Source organism: Fringilla coelebs (genome assembly GCF_963513975.1).
Source record: "Fringilla coelebs genome assembly, chromosome: 2".
Lineage (NCBI taxonomy): Eukaryota > Metazoa > Chordata > Aves > Passeriformes > Fringillidae > Fringilla > Fringilla coelebs.
The window spans coordinates 27,942,978-27,963,744 of record NC_140029.1 but is presented as its reverse complement, the minus strand read 5'-3'; the positions used below and the strand labels follow the sequence as shown (position 1 = coordinate 27,963,744).

The 20,767-nt window shown below is 38.4% G+C and overlaps 1 protein-coding gene across 1 annotated transcript; it reads left to right on the top strand.

Annotated features, from left to right (window-relative positions):
* Positions 1-445: 445 nt before the first annotated feature.
* Positions 446-19,697, top strand: SLC5A7 (solute carrier family 5 member 7; the record flags this gene model as incomplete). The annotated part of the gene is made up of 8 exons (XM_084226809.1): positions 446-623; positions 7,766-7,879; positions 9,558-9,713; positions 12,778-12,926; positions 14,879-15,022; positions 16,824-16,977; positions 18,130-18,347; positions 19,074-19,697. 8 exons carry the CDS (start codon positions 446-448, stop codon positions 19,695-19,697), a joined length of 1,737 nt encoding a protein of 578 aa, XP_084082935.1.
* Between the last annotated feature and the right edge of the window lie 1,070 nt (positions 19,698-20,767).

Below are 20,767 nucleotides of genomic sequence, written 5' to 3'. Positions count from 1 at the left end.
ATTACTTAAGACAGTTTTGTCTTCAAAATAGAGATTTTTGTAATAGTCCACATGGCAAAGATCTTCTATCTCTTGTACCAAACCAGTCTGTGACTGAAAAGTTCCCAGACATTGAGGACTTGGTGCTACCAAAATAATTCAGTGCTCAATAACTGACTTCTAAGGATAGTTTAGCTTTCAGCCACGTCATTCATTCCCTTTTGTGTTCAGAGACTGTAACCACTGGTTGTTGCTCCACAGGCGTTTTAATTGGCATGTGACATTAATCTCAATTACATCTGAAATTCTCTTTTCATAAATTCACCTGAATAATCTCTTTAAAAACCATCTGAGGGTTTTTGGACGCTGATTCTAAAAAGCAGGCATGCTAAAAGCAGACCTATTATTGCATTCTCTCCAGAGGTCTTAATGAAATAGCGATAAAAGAAACAGCTGGGACTTCAACATGGCTTTCCATGTGGAGGGACTGGTGGCCATAGTTGTCTTCTACCTGGCAATCCTGGCAGTAGGGATATGGGCTGCTTGGAAAACCAAGAACACCGGCAGCGAAGGAGATCGCAGCGAAGCCATTATAGTCGGTGGAAGAGACATTGGTTTGCTAGTTGGTGGATTTACAATGACAGGTATGTAAAAAAACACCTTATTGTTTCCTAGTCAGTATAAAACTCGTCAGTTTTCCATCTGAATGAATTTCAATCTGTATGTTGAGTATTGCAAAGTGGGGAAAATAGATATACTTTATCCAATTGTTTAAGGAACAGCCAAATGTAGCACCTGTATAGAAACAACAACTATTTGTAAATCTTACAGAAAGAATATATTTTAACTAGTTTACATATATTTTCATTCCATATTCATCTGTAGATCAGATATGTTTGGAACAAAAGTATGGAAGTAATAGATTCATTAGAAAGTCTTAAAATAATAGTTGTAGTTTTTAAAACCATCCATATTAGTGTGTTATTGGGTTTGTTTAATCTGAGTAAAACAAAGTTTATATGGAAAAAGATTGTTGGGAAGGGGAGGGTGTACAACATAAATTAACTTTCTAAAAGAAAATTGACATAACTCCAGACTTGTAACTGTACAGATTTCAGCAAACTTATTTTGTGGATTCTTTTAGCTTCTTTTTCAGCAATTGGACAAAATAATGCTTTACACTCAATAGTAGTATCAGTAAGAAAAGGCTGGGTGAAGGAAGAGTTCTTCATTGATTTTGTAAATGGTGCTCTCTGACTCCCAGAGCCAGTCAAACCAGCTGTCTTACCTGGGTAAATAAGATATTCACAATACTGTCCAAAATCTCAAAACTTATATTATGGTATTGGAACAAAAATGCATTATAGGAAGAGTGAATTTGCCCACCATTATATTAAGGCAAATTAATGTTTAGGCATGGTTGCTTTTTTTTATTCTTAATTTAATTTAAATCCTATTCAGGCAAAGCCCTTTCAATTGTCAAATTGAATTTATCTGACTATATTTATGTTTTGCTGTTTTGCCCTGCTCTGCTTTCACAATGATCTAATAAGGAAGAGCCAGATAAAACTTGGGCCAAAAATCTGCATTCCTTATTTGCGAAAACTTCACATTATTTTGCAGGGGCGTTTTGCTCATTCGAAGACTGAATGTTTAGATATTGAGTAAAGAATGTTTGTAAAAGTCAATAAAGTTTGAATACAGCCAGATGTTCTACTTTTTGCACTATGCTGTAATTTACTGTATCACGCATCCATCAGCTACATAAGGCATGAGGAGAGTCTGCTCATAGTGAGAGCTGGTTAGACTGCTTTCTGCTGAATGAAATGTTTTCAAAGGCACTGAAAACAGAATATTTTGCAGAAATACTGGTTGCCACAAAGCAATAAACATTAAATCAGGGGAGTAGATATAAAAAAGCATTTCCCACAGAAGAGGCTATGACTAATGGCTTTGCATACTGAAGATACAGATTCTGGTCTCCTTAATCCTGTTTTGCAGGAATATTTTGTGTAACAGCTGAAGCACAGATGAGACCTGAACTGGGATTTCCTATTTCTCAGGCATGTTGTGTAGCCACCACAATTCACACCTGCACATATTCATCCTGTATTGTACAAGCTCTAGAGATGGCGCAGTGTCTCGTCTTTGCAGCAGAATATCAGACTGATCCCAAAGCCTTTGGGTAGCTAAAACTATCACAGATTTTATAAGTCAAGGCTGACACTCTTTTTCCACTATGCCTTCCTTAAATCTGGCAATTAAAGCTTGATATGGCAACTAACCTGCCTTTCAGTTGTAGTAAACCACAGCTGGTGCATAAAGCAAGATCTGGGCACAAATCTGCTGAACCAGGGGTTAGTCTGAGCTTTGTCTTGGTGAGGTATTTGGGGCACTCGATTTCTAAAGTCATAACAAAACAATTATGAAAGTAAGCTGATGAAAATCGACAATAATTTTTACAGGTTGATAATTTTTACAAAAGAGACATATTTTTAAGGGCCTAATTGCTTTTTAAAAAATGGTCTATGCTCATTTTTCACCTCGGAACCCTGACTATTCGCAATACATGACTATTCCAACATCATCTTTATGTTTTACAAGTTTAATTGTCTAAATATAAATTAGAAAGCAAAGCCTACTCCACAACAGGAAAACAAGAATTGTTTTAAAGGTCTCCAGAAAGGATGTTTTTATGTTCATGAAGCACTTTGGGTTATGAGATAAGGCCTTATTTTCTCTTTTTTGCCTGCAACAAACGCTGCAATGTTCCACGGGTATTGGCCGTGAAAGTGGTAGAAGTTTCTAGGGTTGCTTAGTGGAGAGAATGACAGCACTTAGCCTAAAAATTTGAAATAAAATTCAGAACATAAGCATCAAAGTCAAGATTCCAGAGTAATTATAGCTGATTTTCTAAACAACATTGAAAAATCTTAAAGCACTACCTATGAGTAACAGCTGTGGATATTTTTGGATATATGTTATGATCCTGAAGAAGAAAAATTTCAGCTACTGAAATGCTGAACACAAAGCCTGTTGAAGGTTGAGTGTGTCTGCAAGTAAGAAAACAGAAAGAGTGAAAAGGTTGAATTGTGGATGGATCAGAGCAGCTCATATTAAAATGAAATAACATAGTACTACAGTAGACACATTTAATCTGTGTATAATTTTTATATAATTATAGATAAAATGTAGCATTAAATACCAGCTTTCCTTATTTTTGTGAAAATTTTTTAAGTGATATCTGCAACAAAATTGAATCTAATTTGATTTTAGTGATTGAGTTTAAACCTCGAAGGAAATAGTTGAGATTACATAACTAAATGCTCACAAACATGACCCAAAAGGTAATAATCTATTGATGTAATTTTTGTATCTTAGTTGGATAGAGCTACATAACCCTTCCACATGAAAAAAAAATTACACAATTCTATTTTATTCTAATCCTTGAGGATCGGAATTTTCATTTTACAGAACTTGATGAGTTTATTAAATAATTTGAGTGCTCAGACAAGGAATTCTTCCTGAAGAAGTGTCAAAAAATTTGGTTTCCTAGTATATGTCACTATATATCAAGAACTCAGAGAGCAACTTCTGTGTGTCTCACAGGAACTAGAAGAAAAATTGCACTCCTTACCCTCAGCATTTGTCTGATCATTTTTTACAGTGCATGTTTTAAATGGATGTTGGTATTTGCTGGATTTTTTGTTCTTCAGACGGCAGGCAAAGAGAAGATTAAAATAGATTACCACATGAATGCTTCCATAGATTATTAAATATTGTATTCCTTTTGGCTGATTTAGGTAAAAACAAAAAGAATTTCACCAAAAATAATGGTATTATACTAACTTTAAATTGTGGTTTAGCAAATGAGGATCAGAAAATTAATATCTAAGGTTGAAATCCCATCCTATTTTATCCCTTTATTTCATTTCTCATGTATTTACCTGTGTCAGTGTACGTGCTGACTATCCATTCACTCCCTCAGAAAAAGATATACAACACCTTCCCAGAGCTCTGTGGTCCTTGACAGGTGTTCCAGAACAGTCATGTGCACATAAAAATTGATTAGGAGCAATTTTTCAAACACCAATTCAGAAATCAAGAAATGAAATTAAAAATAAGGGCTAAATCCTTCATGCCACCTTACACAGCAATATCTGTCTGCAGGGCAGACAGTGGAGGGTAATGACCCCTACAGCATCACACAGAAGGGAATTGACTTGATCTCTTCCAGAAGAAAATAAGGGAGCTAGGCATGGCATCCAAATGCCCCTTGTGGGACATCTGACCCCTCGGTAGCAGCCGTTGGCAAATCAGTGCTGGAGCTGGAAGCCCCCTTCACCACAGCTGCAGCAGTGCTGGACATCTGCCCCTGACTATGGGATATTATTCCCACCTGTAGCCAAGTATATAATTAATGTAGAATCCCTGCTTATGTATTTCCCAGGGAAAGTGACATATAAGCTTCCCTTTCTAAATATTTACTTTTTGATATTGGATACAGGTGCTTATTCCATATGATTGCTCTGCTTGAGGCACAATAAGCAACACACATCCCAGGTAGTCACAGATTTTTCCATAGAGAGTGGGGTCCACACTGGGACCAGTACTATCCAGCAGCTTTGTCAGGGCTGTGGACAAGGGGATTGAGGGCACTCTAAAGCAAGGTTGCAGATGACACCAAGATGAGTGCTGTGGTTGATACTCTGCAGGGAAAGGATCCCATACAAAGGTACCTGGCCCAGTTAAAGAGGCCAAGTGGAAGATCCTCCACCTCGATCTGGGCAAATGCAAACATGGATACAGGGTGGGTGATGAGTGAATTAAGAGCAGCCCTATTGAGAAAAACTTAGAATCACAGAATTGTGGAATCATCAGGATTGGAGGACACCTTCAAGATCATTGAGTCCAGCTGTCAAGCCAGCACTACCGCTGTAGCCCCTAAACCACTAAACCACATCACCCAGTGCAAGATCCAGACACCTCACAAACACCTCCAGGGACGGTAACTCCACCACCTCTCTGGGAAAGATATTCCAATGCCCGACCGCCCTAACAGTCAAAATTGTTTTTCTAACATCTAATGTGAATCTCACCTGCCTCAGATTAAGACCATTTTCTCTTGTGCTTTTGCTGCAGGTATGGTAGAAGAGACTGATCCCACATCACTACATCCTCCTATGAGGCGGTTGTAGAGAGCAATGAGGTCCTACTCAAGACTAAACATACCCAGCTGCCTCAGTTGTTCCTCATCAGACATCTTTTCTAGACCTTTCACGAGCCTTGTCACCCTTTGCTGGACATACTTCAGCATCAAGGTCCTTTTTAAAGTGAGGGGCCCAGAATTGGGTGCAGTACTAGAGGCGCCAAGTACAAGGGGATGATGTCTTTCCTGCTCCTGCTGGCTGCACTATTGCAGATGCAGGCCAGGCTGCCGTTGGCCTTCTTGGCCACCTGGGCGCACATTTGCTCATGTTCAGCTGCTGTTGACCAGCATCCCCGGGTCCCTTTGTGCTGGACCGTTTTCCAGACACTGTCCCCTTCCCGTAGCACTGCCTGGGGTTGTTGTGACCAAAGGCTAAGACTCAGCACCTGGTCTTGTTGACCCTCATGCAGCCGGCCTCAGCTTGTCTCTCCAGCCTGTCCATATCGTACACTCCTGCAGATCAACACTCTGACCCAACTTTGTGTGATCTGTAAATTTGCGAATGGTAGATTTAATCCCCTCATCCAGATAATCAGTAAAGATATTAAACAGGACTGGGCCCAAGACTGATCTCTGGGACAGGCTGGGAGAGTTGGGGTTTTTTAGCCTGGAGAGGAGAAAGACCTGCACACCCCTGTTACAGTACCTAAAGGGGGCTTGGAGAAAAGGTGGGGACCAGGGCACGTAGTGAAAGGAGGAGATGTGGAGGTAGGGAATTGAAGGGTAGATTTAGATTCTATATTATAAGATTATATATTAGGAAGAAATTCTTAGCTGTGAGGATGGTGACACACTGGAACAGGTTGCCCAGAGATGTTGTGGTTGCCCATCCCTGGAAGTGTTTAAGGACAGGTTTGACACGGCTTTGAGCAACTTGGTCTAGTGGGTGGCATCCCTGCCCATCACAGAGGGATTAGAAATAGAAGATTTTTCAGGTCCCTTTCAATCTAAACAATTCCATACTCCTAGAAATCTGGTAAACAAAGTATGATATTCCCCTCTATCTTAATTCAGACTGTAAAGAGTCACAAAATCCCAAATGTTTGACAACTTTTTATGTAGACTATGTATCCTTGCTCCTCTTGCTAAGAATCAGCCTTAACCCATCTTCCCCACGTGGCCCCATACAGGCATCACTCACCCCTTATCTCTCTAGTACACAACAGCTCTTGATAACCAAAACTCTACTCATAACAGGTCTTCTTGGGTCACTTCTTTTGTTGCAGCCTTTCTCTGCATGCACACCCCTTATAAAAGTCCATTATACCATTTCCAACAACAAAATGGTTCATTCCTGTGCTTCAAATTGCTGAAAGGGGGACAATTGTAATTCTCTGGTTGCTGGAGATCTTTGATTCTAAAGCCATAGTGAAATTCAGCAAAATACCCTCTAGTAGTACTTGAGAGATATCACAGTCAAGCGGAAAAGAGTAGTTATTTAGCTCTTAATGAAATTTCTTAAAGAATTTTATTAAATTTTCTTAATTTGTTTTTCTCTCCAATTGTTTGTCTTAAACACAAAATCAAGTTTTCCTGCAAAATAGTGGATGATGGGAAAATTTTGAGGAATGTTTAAATGCATTTCCAACTATTGTGACTTTTTACACAGAAACCCTAACTACTCTTACATAAAAAAGTAAAGGCTTCTGACACAAACCAAAACATCATGACAAAAATCTAGGACTTGTAATGGTCCATGTGCCCTTTTTCAAACTGCAAACTTGGATTTCTAAAACTTGCTCATTATACATCGGAGAGAAGAAAAAAATTTTTGTGCATGGAATATGCAAACAGGAAGAGATGAACTTTATTACTTGATTTGTTATGAAATATTTTTGCATATGTAATCACAACACATTTCTGTGTTGGAGTTTTTCTCTCATATGTACTGTTGATCCCAAATTCTCAAATGTAGAAACTTCCCTTAAAGGCAGAAAATCAACTCATTAAGTGTCAGAGGTCAATATATTAAAAATGCTGCTTTTTGGAGAGAGAGATAAAATCAGAAATATTGGAGATAGCACATACCCTTTATTGAATATGGCTCAAGGAAGAATAAAATAAATGAATTAAAGTTTAGAACATATATGGCGACAAAAAAAGCACCACAACTCTATATAGAAATATTTTGAGAACTCAAAGTTTATTAGTATGCTTCATGTAACAACAAACATTTAACAAGATTTAAAAGGTTTTTTTTTTTCATTAAGGTCCTGGTAAATAATGTGTTCATCAAACTTTTGCCCAATTTACATGTTCTTCTTCAGACTCCCCGTTATACCTCACCTTTATTTGTACTCACACAAACAAAATAGCAATGGTAAATAAGTAGTGGGGGACTCAACCCTCACATCTTCACTGACTATATAGAGACTTAGACACTTTGATGATTGCCTCAGTCCATTTGACTTCTTTTTTCATATGCTTAGGCTGTAAATTCAAATTAGGGCTGCCTTTTATTATTGTATTGTTCATGTAATAAAAAATAGCCATATCCTACATAATGATGATTTTATTATACAGTGATCTTTTCTTTCTTTGTGGACATTAAAGACTTTTCCATCTCTTCCTTTTCAGCCACATGGGTTGGAGGAGGTTACATCAATGGGACAGCAGAAGCTGTATATGTCCCAGACTATGGTCTAGCTTGGGCTCAGGCTCCTATCGGATATTCCCTTAGCCTGGTTTTAGGTAAGCAAATACTAAAATTAATGGGCCCTCATTTTAAAGAGTTCTGATGTCAGGTTCATTCTTTGAAATAAAAAACTAGGGTCTGGTTGCTGAGGTAAACTGGATCCCTTCTGGTACATTTGCCTATTGAGAAAAACAAAACAAGACAAAAAAACTCTATGAATAGTTTGATATCTCAAGTGTCCTAAATTTCTTGCCAAGGCCTCTTTGATTATTACAACCATATTCTTTGGGGGTGGGTAGAGGGGGGCAGCGATGTGTTTAAATTGTCAATACCAAGTTTTATATATTCAAGTTTTATTCAATTGCCTATATGATCTGGAGGATGACCCAGGTGCCCAGCTACCAGTACACCTATAAATCTTGGAATTAGACAAATATTTTTTGGGTTAGGAAAGTGCTCATACTTTATAGATCCCCTCCAAGAATCTAGGTAACTTTTCTGATTTTGTGTAGGAAGTATGTAGCACATATTTCCTCAGATTGGAAACTATTTCCTTAAAACTGAACAATGCATCCAACTGAACAATGTACAAAACCCTAAATCACGTCAGAATGCTAATGCAGAATCCTGATATATGCAGGGACAGACTGTAAAATACAGACAGCATTATAAGTTCTAATGCTGAAATAACGATTCAACTGTTTAAAAAGCATGTTGTTGCAGAAAAAAAAGATCCTGTGTTTTTCATATTTCCTTAACATGACTGATGTACTCACTTTTCTAATATTACTTGATCTCTCAGTCTATTCTGAGTCTATTCTCAGGGTCCTCCTACCTAATCTGTCCCTTTGTTTCCTTTGGTTGCTTATCCACATACAAGGGCTCTTTCAACTTTCCTCAGATAGAAAGACAGAATTTCCCCAAGACAGAAAGAATTTAAGGAGGGGAGGCCTTTGCACATTTATCTACATATCCAGCCCATATACCAGCCAGGCAGAGCAGAATAGTGATATATCAAAATTCCTGAACATACAGAAGTGAAATAACTGTACGAGAAATATTCATGGAATCTGACAGCGGCAGAACTCAGAAGACCTCTGACATATCCTACAGGTGTAGTCAAGTTGTTTCAAACATACGTAATAAATCTTAATTGTCCTGAAAGACAGATTTACTGTGTGTGCACTGAACCACATGTGAAATTCTATTTCTAATTCAGGAATCTCAGACGGTTTTATTTTTAGAGTAGGACTGTGTGAAACTTCATGCTGGATTCTGGTCTAAGAATCAACAGGATTAGATAGAAAAGCCATTCTCTTAGGCTAATGCAAAATTAGACAAAACTCAGACAGCATCCATAATGGGAGATTATATAAACTGAGCCGGAAAAAAAAAGAAAAAGCCTTTTTTAAAATCATCAGACTGTAGATGCTAATGGAGTGTGTGTGTTTAAGTAATTCTTTAGACATATGTAAGAGTTTCCAGAGGATATTTTCACTGTACTTTTTACTTACAAACAAACTAACTAACTAACTAACTGACTAACTAACTAACTAACTAACTAACTAACTAACTAACTAACTAACTAACTAACTAGCTAGCTAGCTAACTAGCTAACTAACTACTAGTATTGGTGACATTTTTGTACCCTTAACTGACAATGAATGTTTAATCCCTTAATGGTAATGCATTTCTAAACTGCAGCTGGTGTCTTACGTGCCTTTTTCTTTGTAGGTGGCCTTTTTTTTGCAAAACCCATGCGATCCAAAGGCTATGTGACAATGTTGGACCCCTTTCAGCAGCTTTATGGAAAAAGGATGGGAGGACTACTGTTTATCCCAGCTTTAATGGGAGAAATGTTTTGGGCTGCTGCCATCTTCTCTGCCTTAGGTAAGGAATAAGCAGTATAAATATTAATTTATTACAGGTAGAAATTATCAAGAATATCAGAAATGCATTAAAATTCTGGGTCCAAATGGTAACTATTTAAGGCAAGTGATTAAGACTGTGACATTTCTAACACCCATGCTGACTAGCAAATAAATCCAGTAATGCTACCCCTTTTATTATTTTGGTAAGGGAAAGACATGCGAAGTATCTATTCATTTTCACATACCTTTAAGTTGTCCCTCTTCAAAGAGCATGAAAGGATTTAGGAGCAAATTTCTGTTAATAGTGAGGGTGTCATAAGTGATTGCAAGGGCCCCTTTTGTGTCAAATCTGACCCAGCTTTTCTTTTACATCTCTGGGATGAGAGAAGCCAGTCAAAATTTCCCTTAATGATATGTAGCAGTATTTCCAATGCATCTAAACAAAATAATCCTTTGAATAAAGGAGATCTCCTTATACAAACCATTCCATAACCCAAATAATAGAAGTAAACCAGACGCTGATCAATAAATTGAAGAATTCTTCAATTCTAAAAGGCTTTCTTCTTGACAAAATGAAGAAAATACTCAAGAAAGGATTTGGAGAATTAGTGAAACTATGACTCAATAGAAAATCACTCAACTACTCATCCAGTCCTGAAAAAAATCAGCTTCCAGGGTTTTTAATTATATTTCAGGCTGCATTTAGCAACCCCTTTAAGAATAGAGAAAGCCCTTGAGTTGAAGCACCAGTAATTGACTTTTACCAACTAATCATACTAATAATGCACACGCATGTGGTAATGCCTTCTAGCATAAGCTATTTTAAACAAAAATAAACTTTGAAGGTACTCTCCAACTGCGCCCTGATGAACTGCAAAGCAATGGGGAGCTTGTTTACCACAATTTCATCACAAAATCCTTAAAAGACTAAGAAAAAACTGCATGCTGAGGTGATAGGAGTTGAATAACTTGAAGAACACTCAGGGTATTTGCAATATTTTTGATTAAGGACAAGCCATTCTCTTTTATTTCAACACAAGTGGTGTGAATGCCTTTCTAGATTTAGATAACAGCCAACAGTTAAAGATTGTCAATGATTATAAAGGTCATTGAAGATTTTGATTTTAACTATTCTGTGAGTAATCTAGTTCCTTTTTCACACTTATCCTCACTGATGAATGTTTAATCCCAGTATTCTTCACTGCTTGTTCCTCATCAATACTCCTTGCTTGACAGGGTTGTAGATGGGAAACACTGGTCTTTAAGCTGTGGAAGAGGTCTGAGCTTGTAATTCTTAAGCACATGAACTTTGAAGGCTCATTGTGCAGCAAAAGCCACATCCATCCAGAAGCTCTTATATATCACACATCACGTTGCCTTCTAAGTCCAAAATTCTTCCAAATATGTGCTCCAGAATATCCATCTACAATAGCTGCAAGCACTAAAAGTAGTTGCAAGATGTTACATTGAATTCATCCTAATTAGAAGGAGAGGAATTTTTTAAACACGGTCTCAAAACATTGCAATGGCTTGAAATAGCTGACGCATCGAAGGGAAATGTATAACCATCCTGATAGCTGCTGGAGGGGCCATGCAGGAGGACACAAGCCATTCAGGAGGTTTCTTGGGTGCACTGGCAGCAACTTCTTGACACAAATGATCAGGGAGCTGTTGTGGGCAGGTGATCTGTTGAACCTGTTATTTAGGCATGAAGAAGAACAAGTGAGGGGTATAAAGGTCAAAAGCAGATTTGGCTGCAGTATTCATGAGATGGGGGAGCTCATGGTCCTGAGAGGAGGGAACAAGGCAAATATCATAACTGCAGCCATAGACTTCAGATAAGCAGAGCAGGGCCTCTCCAACATTCTGCTGGGAAGAATCCCATGGGAGACTGTCCTGGAGTGCAGCAGAACTGGTTGATATGCAGAGATCACCTCCTCCATGCTCAAGAGCAGTTCATCCTAACAAAAGGGAAAATGTGGACTGCTGTGGAATGGGATGGGGCACCCGGTGGTAAAAGATGTGGAAAAGGCTTTAGTTCTTTGCTGGCAAGATCAGTTTTTAGGAATCCCAGGACTCTGAGAAGCCTGGGAAAGTCCTGTGCAAGGAAGATTTGTTGGAAAAGAACCAAGTTTAAAATACACTGGTGTCACACCTCCTGGCTAGATGGTGACAGTGGGGGGGGTGACCGTCCCCCTTTTCCAGGGCCCTGCAGAATCCCAGCTACCAGTGGAGGCACAGCATGGAACAAAGGATACAGCCTGGGCGTGGGTGCCACTGGGTTCATTTATTTGATGTTACACTCCCCGGGTCTCGGGGTCCCAGACAATGAGCTGGGGGCAAACAACAGCTTATGAAGGGGGTCAGGTCTCAAGGGAGGATACAATGCAAGAACCGTGGGTGGAACACAAGGCAAGGAATACAAGGGAGGAAAACTGCTTGGGACAGGAGGGGTTAACAGCTGGATGTGAGAGGAAGGGGTTTGAAACTCAGCAGAAAAGTAGCTAAGTAGCAAAAGATAAGACACCTGGCTCAAGTGAATAACAAAGGCAGGTCTGCGTCCCTCTAAAACAGGGGGAGAAAAAACCCCAAAAGGACAAATCAAACAACAACCTGCAAAATAAAAACACATTACAACACACTGGATAGACCCAGTTTCATGGGACCTCAGGGGATGCATCCTGCAAGTGCTGTGGCAGCTGTCTGGTAGCATTTCAGGAACATTCTCAGTATCCTTCTGAAGACTGTGGCAGTCAGGGATGGGCATAGCTGGTTTTCACAGACAGAACAAGAGTGTAGTCCTTACAGACATTGGGCAATGTAAGGAAGTTCTGTTGAGACACTTCTCCATTTCCTAAGAACCTGCAAAATGACAGATGCTAAACTTAGACCGACAGGAGCACCTCTTTTCCCTTTCCCTTCAAAGGTGCAGAAAGGGTGTGGAGAATATAGAGGGGGGTAATTATCACTGCTGCTGCTAAGTGTCAGACTGGAACCGAGATATGCTGCTTAACAAAGCTGGGGTTCTCATCAGACTGCTGTGATACACACACTAACATGCAGTGCTTTGGCTTTCCCCTTAGGTGCGACTATAAGTGTGATCATTGACATTAATGTCAATATTTCAGTCATTATTTCTGCCCTGATTGCCACTTTGTACACACTTGTGGGTGGGGTTTATTCTGTGGCCTACACCGACGTAGTTCAGCTCTTCTGCATCTTCCTGGGACTGGTAAGTTTGGCTTTTTTTGCTCTTTTTTGTCAAGGATTTTGTCCTGAGCTGCTGTAAGGGCCAAATGTGTCCTGGGCTGTACCAGGCACAGCGTAGCTCACCGGTCAGACTCACAGAGTGCTGACTTTAAAAGAGTCTGCATTTGCATCAACATACAGCCTGTACTTGGGAAATAGAGCTGTCCAAGAGGTCTGATTCTTTGGCTTTTTTCCAGCCAGTCTGGCAGTCCAACCACTCTTACAATTTTTCTCTTGAGTATACATCTAACTCAGAATAGGTCTGGTGCTGACTCCTTCCCTGTCAGTCGGTAGGACTGTGACTCGGGCACTGGAAGGAGGCATCAGACATAGGAAGCTGTTGGTAAAGAAATTCTGTCACTGGACCTGGAGAATTGATACTCTGATGCCTCTTTTCTGTGGTTGTCACCTACAAGCTTAGCTAACCTCCTGTTAACTTAGTTAACCTTCTTGGTCTTTCCCTCATTTTCCTCCACCACCCTTGGAGACTGTAATATAGGAAGTCTCATCAGATGTCTTGGCTGCTTTACTGTGGAAGTGCAAATATCCCTCACCAGCTATTTGCTAGTGGATAGCCTTTTATTTTCTGCTGTTCTTTAAGCCCCATATTGAAAAACATCAGTGTGACACTGATCACAAGGATGCAATCAAAAAGCTGCTGGCTTTGTTTGCCAGTGGCAGTAATAGACAGTCATAGGTGTGCAGAGAACTGCGAGATGCTAAAATAAATGGAGTGGCTCGAGATGAAGGAATCAAAGCACACCTTGGAGGCCTGGTGCTCTTTCTCTGCTTTCAACAGAGTTCTTGTGCAGCTCTAGGGAAATTGCTTTAGCCACTGCTTACACAGGTAGTCACTAACCACCTCTCTGTGTGTGCTTACTCTTTGGCATCTTACTGTGGGGACTATGGCCTTTAAGTGATTTAATAGAAATGGTGCTAAACAGCCTGAAAAAGCAAATCCAAGTTCTTGCTGGCCACCTCAATTGAAAAGTTATTCCAGACTTTCTTCCCTCATATCTTTGTTCTTTGTCTGAACAGTGAGGAAAATACTGTCTCTTTCCCTAACATAAATGTTAATATTTGCGAAACATTAGGTTTCTACAGATGGCATGCATTACAGAAATTCCCAAAACTGGAGATAAATCAAAGTACAGAAATTGTCTTACAAACCACTAGAGAGGCTGATCCCGTGGGAATAACATAAAAATTAGTGTGAACCTGATGGGAGGGTGGGAATGAAATGAAGGCTGTACAGAAGTTTTCTAAATTACTAGATCTAGAGCTTTATAGTGTTTTGTTTAATTCAGGTTGGGCTCTTTATGTGATTTCCCATTTGAAATAAACAGCAATAATGTAATGCTGAAGAACCCATATTCATGAACTCAAGAGTGTCTTTAGTGAGGCTGCAGAGTCAGTATCTAAATGGTCATGCTCTAGGGAGGCAGATTTAAATCAGATCATCCACTCTCTCACAGTAGATGTCACAGCAGAGGAGAGCACAGATTCAGTTATCCCAGCTTCTCCTCCAGACTCTGGAGCAGTTTTTACTTCCACTGTCACAGAGCTTTTCTGCTCCTTCCTCTAATGTCTGGTGGTCCAGGAAAGAGTGTAAACAATGTATGAGGAAGTTAGGTAAAGTAGAACAAAGTTATATAAATGTGTTTTTGCTTCTATTTTGCAGTTTCCATTTATTAATTCTTTGCTCACACTCTCGAGGACACATGTGAGCTATCCACTACCAAGCCCTCTGGATTTCAGAAATGTTCCATCTGCACATAATCTGCATAATCTTTTTGCAAATCATCTTGCTAATTTGGTATTCAATCATATTCAAATAAGCAAGAATAGGAAAACTAGATGAGTGTTAATATTTAAATTTCACAGATTTAGAATATCTTCTTTAGACCTGAGCACATTGTTTCTCTTTGGTTACAGTGGATCAGTGTCCCCTTTGCCATGTCCCATCCTGCAGTAACAGACATTGGGCTCACAGCTGTGCACCACGTGTACCAAGCACCTTGGCTTGGATCTATCAACTCACTTGACATTTACACATGGTTGGACAATTTCTTTTTACTGGTAAGTGGCGATTTGTATGAAGGAGTAAAGCATTTAAGCACTCACACCATGTTACTGTGACAGCTGAAAATGATGGAGCCTAGTTAAGAGTTTCTATCACACTGAAAACTTTTACCCTCTTGACTCCTGCTTGATATTTCTGCACATTTGAATGATTTCAGTGACATACCAGCCAGCATTGCCAGGAATGCAATTTAAATATCATCAGGCTGAAAGAGCTGACATGTTAAAATTAAATAAAAGTGTGCCCCTAATGCTTAACTGATGTAATTGTTGGCAGAGGAATTCATATATTGCAGAAGGCAATAAATACATTATACAAATGATTAAATATGCCTTCAGTATAGGGGAGGAATAAGCTGTGCAGAGATGGATGGCAGGATGGATAAATTCATACATGCACACATGCCAGAATGAACCATGGTCTTTCATTATTTAATACCTATATTACACATGGGATCAGTGGTTATTAAGTACTTTCCATTAGAGGATCTGGAAACACATGCTAACATTTTCCATTCTCAGTGTCCCTATGCAAATTTACACTGGTTTTATTATCATGTTTTATTTTGGGTTTACATTTTCTGGCTTTTTTTCAAATTCTCACAGCCAAAAATCTTCAGGGTTTTTTTATAATTCATCTATTAAAACATGTTATTTTATTCAGCATTCTCTCAGAGACCTAAAGTATGACATTAGCTCAAGGGGCTGTATTCTCTCCTGTAAGCCTGAAGGTTTCATTTCTGCTGTTTACCAAAGGAAAGTTCTGATATTGCCAAATTATGACACTTTCTTTTCATCTTGTCTGTTTCATTATAGCTCAAGAAAGCTGCACATTCTAGGAAAGCTTTGATAAAGGAACATTATTATCAAGGTGGCAAAGAAAAACAGTCATAAATAGCAAGTCAAAACCAGACTTGTCTGTGAAACATTATTTAGTCCCTATGTGTGCATGAAGCTATATGAAACACCTGTATACACACTTTCTTCCCTGCCTCATTTAGTGTATACAACTAGGTTATAAAATTTGCTTGGCTTTTTTTCCAAGCTGTTTAGAGACAGACACTTGGTTAGTGGAGACTATTCAAATCCTGCTCTCAAGACAGAATTGTTAGCACTCAAGTTGTTAACCCTTGGCAACACTATTTTGTATCATATTTTGCAGAAATAATTTTAAGTCCAATCAGGATCTTCAGTTACATATCCAAATAAAAGAGAAGGGTTTTCATCATAAATCAATACTTTTCTTTTTTTTGCCTGTGTTTTCTACCATTTTCTATTGGTATTGTATTTGCTTAAGGCAGTGGGAGAAGAATTTTTCAGATTCCTGAGTTCAGTATATACAGAATGTTTCACCTTCTTTAAAGGACTACACGCATTCACAAAGGAAGATAAAATCTTGCTCTGATATCATGTCAGAGTCTAATCTCATTTTAGTGGAGGAGGAGTATTGGAGGGCAAATTCTTCAAATATGTAATATGAAAATATTTCTTTCCATAAAGTTTTTTCAAGTCAAAAGACCTGGGGACTACAGGGACTATGAAAGTGCAAAGTGTTGATGCTAATTGCATAAAAAATAACTTGTCTAAAAGAATGGGATTTAAGTGGACTTACACAGCTTTGACATTGCTTGTGAGAATGAAAGTTGGGGTTATTACTGTCTGGCTGATATTCAATAAACAAATTAAAAAGTAGCAATATGGCTTTCAGCATTCAAATGATTCTTGTGCAAGTTCTCTGTATGGTGATAGTAAAATGATACAGCTGCTCCCTAGTCACAGCATGCTGTTGTGTTTGCAGACATTAGGAGGAATTCCATGGCAAGCGTATTTCCAGAGAGTTCTTTCCTCATCTTCTGCCACATACGCTCAAGTTCTGTCCTTCCTGGCTGCTTTTGGCTGTCTTGTGATGGCTATTCCTGCAGTACTGATTGGTGCAATTGGAGCATCTACAGGTAAATGATTAAAAATCAGTAGTACCATAAATGTAAAATGAATAGGGCAACGAGTGTATGAAAATAAATCTTGTGTTAGATATAAGTGACATACAGGTTAGATAACCAGGTGACTTCGTTTTTCAACTCATGACTGATTCAACAGAAGACTTCACAGAAAAATAATGTTATAGAATATTTCTCCCAAAGGAAATTGCTCCTACCACAGTGGATGAAATGAAATAATTTTGTACATTCTACATATCTACAGACATAATATTTCAATCTTTGTCTTAGATTCTAGCACTCTTATTTAGTTGTTACAGTAATAATGGGGAATGGCCGAGGGAGCTGTGATTATTTAGCCTGGAGAAAAAGAGACTGAGGAAAGACATTTTGCTCTCTACAACTACCTGAAAGGAGGATGTAGCAAGGTACATCTCCCACATAACAAGCACAACAGGATGAGACGAAATTGCCTCAAGTTGCAGAAGGGGAGATTTAGAATGGATATTAGGAAAAATGTTCACCAAAAGGTTTGTCAAGCACTGGAACAGGCTGCCCAGGGAAGTGGTGGATTCTTCATCCTTGGAGCTATTTAAAATATGTGTAGAGGTGGCTCTTGGGGATGTGGTTTATTGATGGGCTTGACGGTGCTGGGCTAATGGTTCAACTCAATGATCATAAAGGTGTTTTCCAACCTAAATGATTCTTTGATTTATCAGAAATTTCTTACCTTGACCAATATATCCTTGCCAAGGTTCTTTATCAGAGTGAAAGTGATCCCTATCACAGTGACTGTGTTGCTAAACTGCTAAAAATATTCTGTTAGAAATGTTTACATTGCTTTGAGCCCTGTTTTTAATCCAGAAGAGTACTTAAACATGTCACAAAAAACCATGGATCCCAGACTTATTTTATTGAATAAAACTACATTTATGAGCAATTTAAAGTTTATTTTAGAGACAAAGAAAAATGCTGAACAGAATTAAATCTGCCTAACAGAAACTGGTGTGACACTGCCTCTCTAAAATGCCATCGGTCTGGCCCTAGTAACACTTTGTTCTTGAATGTGCATTAAAATGTGGTAAGATGAATAGCTTGCTGCACATGAAGTCAAGAGGTGCTGTGGCTGCTAATGTTACTGATAACATACTGGTGTCCATATTGCAGCTTGGAACCAGACTGAATATGGTGTCCCTGACCCCAAGAGCAAAAAAGAAGCAGATATGATTTTACCTATCGTGCTGCAGTACCTTTGCCCGGTCTACATCTCGTTCTTTGGCCTTGGTGCTGTATCTGCTGCTGTGATGTCCTCAGCTGACTCCTCAATTTTATCAGCAAGTTCTATGTTTGCTCGGAACATTTACCAGCTTGCCTTTCGGCAAAATGTGAGACAATGTTTTCGTTTTTACTTTTAGAGAAAATTTTAGGTGAGACCTTTACTAGGTGATACACAGACTATAATCTCATAATGAAACACCTCTTTAATATTCCTGCCTGTAACTAGAAAAAGAATTTAATTGCTAGCAGTATGTTGAACAAACTGAAAATCATAAAAATAATTTTGGCTGTGACTGATGACAAAAGTGAAAAAGCTGGCTTGGGGAGGGCAGCTGTTAAGAGTTCTCACGGACATGCAATTTATTCAAACAGCTAATTAGTGTAGCTACAAGTGTAAGTTCCACTTAAATTGTTCACAAAATGAGACCTTTTTCTAATCTTTCATTTATTGGGAAATCATTTGGCAATGGAATAGTCTAATGACTTGGAGTTTTTCTTAGGAAACAGAGAAGAAGAAATTCTGATGCTAACAGGTTTTTTCTGGTTGTGATTCTATTTAAAAGTTATTTTTTACACTGCTGTTTTATCTCTTTGACTCATCATCAAGCTTTTTGCTGTGTTCAAAGAGTAATGGCTTTGGAAATGGCAACCATAACCCCTAGGGTTTTTTCTGTGAGCTTGAGATTGAGCTAGAGTTATTAGTTTGTAATTATTATTTAATTAATCATGCAAAGCTTTCTTTTACAATTCAGTATTTTATATTGACTGTATGTAAGTGTAGGTATACATGTATAGACATGAAAAAAACATCTAACGCTGCCCTTTTTTTGCAGGCTTCAGACAGGGAAATTGTGTGGGTCATAAGAATCACTGTTCTTCTGTTTGGAGCATCAGCAACAGCGATGGCACTGCTGGCTTCATCAGTGTACGGCCTCTGGTACCTCAGCTCTGACCTCATTTATATCATCATATTCCCCCAGCTCCTGTGTGTGTTATTCATTAAAGGAACCAACACCTATGGTGCCATTGCAGGATATCTGTTTGGCCTTGTCCTCAGAATAACAGGAGGAGAGCCGTACCTCTACCTTCAGCCCTTGATCTTCTACCCTGGCTGGTATCAAGATGATAACAACCTCTATATCCAGCGATTCCCATTTAAAACACTTGCTATGCTCACCTCCTTCTTTACTAATGTCATAGTCTCCTACTTGGCCAAATACTTATTTGAAAGTGGGACTTTGCCACCAAAGCTGGACTTTCTTGATGCTGTTGTTGCCAGATACAGTAGAGAACACATGGACAAAGCAACTCTTGTAAAAAGTGACAATATTGTATTAAATGAACTTGCACCTGTGAATCCACGACACAGTCTAACTTTGAGCTCAACTTTCACAAACAAGGAAGCCTTCAACTATGTAGATTCAAGTCCAGAACTGTCCAACACTGAAGATAATTAAAAAATCTGGTAGCCACAGGAAAAAAACAATGAGAAGCAGGATATTCTACAAAGAATACTAAGAAGCATTTTATCAGAAGAAAAGCAAGAATTGGGAATAAAATTCCACTGCACATTCTTTAAGTTGTTTCTAGGAGCAGGAACATCCCATGGGAGGAACTCTTTTCTGCTATCATCTAATATGTTGGATTAGATCACAGAGTGTTTACTAAAGTATACACTGAATCCCATTCCTTCCATCCAGAGCTATATACTGTACCATTAAAAAATATTTAAAATTTAAAATATATGTAGAAGAAAATGTGCAACAGTTTTTAGCTAGGATATCATATGAAGAAATTATAATACAGTAAGTCTGAAATATTATCATTCAGCATTTTATTGGCATTAAGTGAAAATATATTGCCACAGCTATAAGTGATTAATTACTAAAGAGCTAGTTGCTTGAGCGAAGACAGATAGATAAATTCCCTGGGGTTTTGGCCTGGTAGTTTTTTTCCTCATAAAGAAATTTAAATAACACAATCTAGTACTTTATTATTTGTATGAAACAGCAAAATGCACAAATAGTAATAAATTCCTTATAGGAGTGCTAAACACGATATATTAATTTTTAAAAGTTAAAAATAAACCACAAGTTTAAAATTATGTTATTGCCGATATGAGGCAACCTTAAGCAAAACATGTTAATATGAGTGACAAGTTTAAAATTATGTTATAGATGATATGAGGCAACCTTAAGCAAAATATGTTAATATGGGTGTTCTCCTTCTTTTTCTGTGGTTTGTGACTGTCACCAAAATTCTTAGAGCAATAACTGGAGTTGAAATTCAGCTTGTGAAAAATGCCTCTTATAGAAAAACTCAGAATTTTCCGGTGTTGGGTGAAGAAGACTTATCTTGATTTATCATCAAAATGAATACAAGCAAAGCAGTCTGACACCAAGCAACTTCACCAATGGAATAACTATTGACAAGCAAAGAGAATCGAGAAGCTTTGAAAGAGAAATGAGAGGCTTTTTCTTGCAGAAAATTCCCAATTTTCACTTACTAAAAAAAGCTATTCTTAAAG